Genomic DNA, 5655 nt, shown 5'->3' with positions numbered 1-5655 from the left:
CATGTCCTTTAAATCACCTAAGGGAACACATCGTCTCAAACCCATGAGATATCATGGTGCCTTTATTGAGAATGGTTATTGCTACCAACCTTCATCAACAATAACCCAATCTGTGGAATATATGATCACATTAGGGTCTCACCCATAGGTCAAAGCCTCATATTGATTTCTGCAAGACTTAATATCCTCTTATGGTTGAGAGTCCATGCAAAATAAGAGCTTGGTGAATCATAACAACCTGATAACCTTACTTCATGATTCATCATAGGTCTTATATAGCATAGAACCACACACACTAGTACATTCACCATGGAACCTCATCCAACGGCCAAGACAAGTCATCCCTCCAATTAGGAGTTAGTAGTACATTATAGTCTTTATTAGACTTCCCAAATCCATAAACTAACTGTGAACAATTTTTCATCTAACAAATAACTCATGACTTGTATCATCTGTGTAACTCCTAATACAACCAAGTCATATACAATATAAGTGATATGAGTTGAATGTTCAAATCAATATCAATGCATAAAAAAGATAGCAAGGGAACAATGATGTCTAACTTTTTTACAACATGTCTTGCTTTTAGGGGCTTAATCCCAACATGATCACTTTATAGAGTTTGAGAAAGTTTATTCAATATTTAGAGAGCCTAATTGTAATCCTATAATCCTAAACATTTAAAGTTAAATTTGTTTTCTTTTTCCTTAAAAGAAAAGGCCAAGCACCGGCAATATAGTTTAAGACCCAGGAGTATGAGAACTAGCATGAGCTGCAAACTACAATTCTAACTAGATTTTTTCTAGTTCAAAAGATTGTTGTGTCTCTATATATGCTACACTTGTAATGAGACCCATACATGGCCCGCATGAAAGGAAACAACAAAACAACAGTGTCTTTATTCTCTGTTATCACTATAGAAATCATTGAACATATACGTGTGTAATGGCCCGATTCTAGAGTTTTTTATTCTTTGATCCTTTAAATAGAGCCCTGCTTTGTTTGCTATTGGTTCGAGGGCCTTTGAAAAGACATTTTGAACTTTTGTTTTGAAGAGAAAGAGACCTTTCTATGAATGCTGGTATAGATTTAAGAAGTTATCGATAAAGTGCCCCCACCATGGATTTGAACCCTGGAGGTTGCTTTCTTTTTCTTTATTTTTTTATTTTTTTATTTTTTATTTCTATGAAGGAATCCCCGGGAACTTCATGAATCATCAACCGATAGAAGCACTAGAATATTTAGAGTTTGCTGTAGAAAATTTAAGGTCCGAGGACTTCCAACATCCCAACTCACTCAAGCTAATGCGCAATAAAACCCACTTCTAGCGCAGGCGTTTTAAGATTGAATTCAAAGGCAAAATTGTTGTGCTGGCCGGGAGAATTGACTCAAGAAAGTTAGCATTTTACTAAGATGAGGACAATAATCACCAATTTTACCGTATTGCTAAGTGGCAAGCAGTGATTAGATGCTATCAAAGTCTTTCATTTAATTAATGGAAACCACTTGTCATGTACGTAAATGATAATAATGATAGCAAAGGTGACCATGCATGTTCCACCACTCTTTTGCTTTAGTATCATTTATCTAAAAATTTAGCACCATCCTTTTAAAACATTTTTGAAAGACAATATATTCAAAATAAATAAATGCAAATAAAAATGAATATCTTTTCCTAATATCCAAACTCAAACTTATAAATTATTCAATCATAAATAAAAACTATTTATGGAATGGATTTTTCATAAAGAAAAAAAAAATCCAGTACTGTTAGGGAAACGTTCACTTTATAGCAAAAAAAATGGCTTTTAAAATTTAAAAATTTGTTTGGAAATTTTTTATTAAAAAGTATTTTTTTGATAATTATTGAAAACATGCTTTTTAAAATAATTTAAAGTATTTCTAGATTTTATTTTTTAGAATAATATGGAGAATTAAAAAAAAAAATCATTATGCATGAGTGCACAATATCTTTATTGAAAGAGTTGGTAGAAAAAACTTATTTATTTATTTATTTATTCATATTTGGAATAGTAAATACAATATTTGTCACATCTCATGTTCTACTCCAAAGGTGTAAAAGTCATTTTACGCCTTAAGTCGGAAATGTGTGATTTGATCTAAACAATCATTTATCATCAATCTAAACTAAATCAAATTCCTAATAAGATCATAATCTAATACTTTGATACCACTTTGTCTTGTCTCAAGCCTATTACAAGAGTATGATTATCATTTGACACCTAAGTCGCACCTCAAATAGGGAGACTTAAAGTGTGTATTGACCCAATAGTCATTAGTATCTTCCAGTTAAAAATTGATTTTTTGGGTCAATTCACAAAGTCTTCCGACTTGAGGTGTGAAATGATTGTTCCACCCTTAGAATAGGTCGGTCGTTGAAGTAGCCACTTGAGGCATGAAATAATTGTTCCACCCTTTGAGTAAGTCCACCCTTGGAGTAGGTCTTGGGGTGTGACCATTTTACAAGTTAAAAATTGTTGTTAAAAACAATTTTTTTTTTTTTTTCTGTTTTCATTATAAATGACTCGTAATAGATCCTACAATTCCGGCGGTAAGAACGTATTTGGTTAGAGGCGATGGTCCCGTGGACCATGCCCTCTAATGAATGGCTTGCAAGATGAGCATGCTCAAAATGTGATGGTGCATAGCTGATAGAATATGTTGCATTACAAATTCATTGGTTTTTTTCTTTCAGATTCTTCATTTTTCTTTTTATTTGAAATTCTTATTTATTAACAGGAGAAAAAAAATATCGCCATAAAACAGCAAATACAATCTGTTTGATTAGAAACTGAGAGTTCATTTCCTATTTACAAGTTAAATTTGGGCTCCAAGCTTAGCGAACAAGGTCCTAATCCTAAATCTTCCTCTTGTTGAAGAAATGTGAGACGGCGAACAAATCTATCCAAGGCTTCTTTCATCCACCAATGCTGACACACTTCTCTTGCCTCCGCCACGCTCACCCATTTTCTTTCACGCACGTTCTTCTCTGGCCACAGCTCTAGCTCTTCCTTCACCAGCAAAGGGAACATGAATGCTTCACAATAAGTGTCGTTCCTTTTGCTCTTGAAACTCCATTTACCCAGTTCACTCTGCCAAACACACACACAAAATTAATTTCTTTTTCCATTACCCTCTATCTGCAATTAATAGCAAAATTTAATATTATCCTTATCTGCAATAGTTTCCAATCTTAGAAACAACTAGGGTGAATCACTAACCTCAACAATGCCCGTAACCCCAGCTTCCTCCACCGTTTCTCGCAAAGCTGCCTCCGTTTTGGACTCATCCGTTTCCCAACCTCCCTGCATATTTATATTGGTAGACTAAATTTCAATGATAGATGAAGAAATTGAATATTCTCCTAAAAAAGCTCATGCCAAAATTGGCATCATTACCCCACTAATAATCTTTTTACCTTTGGGAACAACATGCTTTTGCCCTTCTGTGAACTAATGAGAAGAACTTCCAGTGCTTCCCCATCCTCCAAGGAGCCCTGATTCGTGATTCTGTATCTATAAGGTATGCATCTGCACAACCATTTGTCCACCGCCCAAACGCATAAGCAAAATAATAATACTAATGATATTGTAATTTCCTTAAAGATTTGCAAGCACAAATTTGAAATTTCCCCATGGAAGTCGCGCCATAAAAGTGAAAATTAATTGTGGAACTATTCTATTTCCATGTCATCCAAACGAACCTTTGGAAAAGCACCAGATTTTCTGGGCAGTTCGTTGAAGAACTCCATGTAGGTGTGGGTGGAAACTAGAACTTCCATCGTATGTAAAAATTGAGAGGAAATTGAAATAGGAGAAAGAAATATGAAAAAGGGAAATGAAATACGAGAGTACTGACCCAACCACTTGGCGACGCCCTTTGATGTAACGCTGCAAATGCCTTCCGGTGCGAGAAACCAAAGCAACCATTCTCTTTTTCTCTCTTCGTTTGCTTAACCGGGAAAATTAGAACCAACGGGCTTTCTCGTTTTCTATCTCTATCTCTGTTTTGTGCTGGCTGCTGTCGTCGGCTGAGGGAGGGAGAGAAAGGCGCTCTTCAATAATGCATGATAGGGAAATGAGCCAAAGGATCATTCTCTTATAGGCAAATTGGGAGGTGGGGTGATAATAATATAATATTGTTTCGTCTTTTAAACGCCTAAGGAGTGAGGGTTGGGATTCATGCCAAGTCCACGCGGAGTACAAAGGGGATGCTTCTGACTCTCTTTCAGAGCGCCACGGTCGGATGCGTTCTCAGCCATGACTTCTAACTATGATGCGACTGCTGACGTGGACAATAGTGCCTTATCAGATACAGGTCGTGTTGCACCTCTCATCTCCAGTCGAGACTGGACGGACACACGCTTGGTACCTTTCTATTTTTTATTTTCGTTTTTCAAAGTAATTATTATTTTCAATTAATGGAGCGAATTTTGAGTTGTTATAATAAAATATGATAAGCCTTGTCCCCTCTAGTGCGCTTAGCACATCTAAACACTAACAAATTAGTTGAAGCTTTAAAATCCGTTCATCCCCTTGTCATCTACAGGTCAAAGCATAATTTTAAAAATAAACAAATAAAATAAAAATTAAAATAAATTAGTTTTCAGTTATTTAAATATTCTTTTAAAAATGTAAATTTATATTAAATTTTAATTTATTTAGTTTAAAATAAAAAATTAGAAATATATATTTAAAGATGGGATTATTCATGAAGATAAGAAAAGTTTAAATATTCAGATGAGTAGAAAAAGAAAATTTGAATAAATAAATGTCATGGTGACGTAATGCAGTGCATTTAGGATGGCACTGCCAGGTGTACACATGGGGGTAAACAATGGTGAACTGTTAAAAAAAAAAGAAGAAGGGATGGCATTCCATGGTTGTCTGCGCGGATGAGGAAAAAACAAAAAAGGCATTTATTGCTATGCGTGCGTGACCGGAGGGTGCAAAATATGATAATAATAATAATAAACAATAAATAAAGGAAAATGTTGATAGAGAATTTGATGTTGGGGATGAAGATTTAGTTAAAAAAAAAGGTCTAGGAGGAGTAATGGGATGGTATATAATAATAATGAGTAATGAGATGATGAAGATTTAGTTAAAAAATGTAATAATAATAATAATAATAATGAGTAATGAGATGATGAAGATTTAGTTAAAAAATGTTTTCATTACTCATTATTATTATTATTATTATTATTAGCATTAGTATTATTATAAGCTATCTATCAACATTCTTTCTCATATCCTTAAACATGATATTTAATAATATTATAAGAGAAATCAAATATTCATATCTATGGTGTCTTTTTTTCTACTTAGGGCAACCTTTGGAATTACACCACCCACAAATTGGCATAGATGATGTTAGAAAAAGGTGGACCAATTAGGCCAACCCCTCTTCGATGGTCAAGCCAACCATTATTCTAAGAAGGGGATCAATTGATAGAGATAAAGTGTATGTTTTTCCACTTGGTTTTAGAGGACAAAAGTCCTTTTATAATTGTCCTTCAAGGTTGATTACAAAAAGGTAATAATGGTGATAGCCTTCAATTATTTATCACTATTGCAATTGAGTGGCCTCCATTACACATAACCATAATATTCACTGCATTGATTATTTACGGTT

The 5655-nt window shown here is 34.2% G+C and overlaps 1 protein-coding gene across 1 annotated transcript; it reads right to left on the bottom strand.

Annotated features, from left to right (window-relative positions):
* Nucleotides 1-2753: 2753 nt before the first annotated feature.
* Nucleotides 2754-4125, bottom strand: LOC117930899 (nudix hydrolase 18, mitochondrial-like). The gene is made up of 4 exons (XM_034851682.1): nucleotides 3880-4125; nucleotides 3440-3551; nucleotides 3243-3326; nucleotides 2754-3113 (listed from the first exon to the last, which is right to left on the bottom strand). The coding sequence occupies exons 1-4, from the start codon at nucleotides 3948-3950 to the stop codon at nucleotides 2832-2834; spliced, it is 549 nt and encodes a 182-aa protein (XP_034707573.1). The 5' UTR covers nucleotides 3951-4125; the 3' UTR covers nucleotides 2754-2831.
* Nucleotides 4126-5655: the final 1530 nt, after the last annotated feature.

Source organism: Vitis riparia, chromosome 14 (genome assembly GCF_004353265.1).
Source record: "Vitis riparia cultivar Riparia Gloire de Montpellier isolate 1030 chromosome 14, EGFV_Vit.rip_1.0, whole genome shotgun sequence".
NCBI classification, from domain to species: Eukaryota; Viridiplantae; Streptophyta; class Magnoliopsida; order Vitales; family Vitaceae; genus Vitis; species Vitis riparia.
Note: the sequence above shows the minus strand (reverse complement) of the source record. Positions and strands in the feature narration are given on the sequence as shown.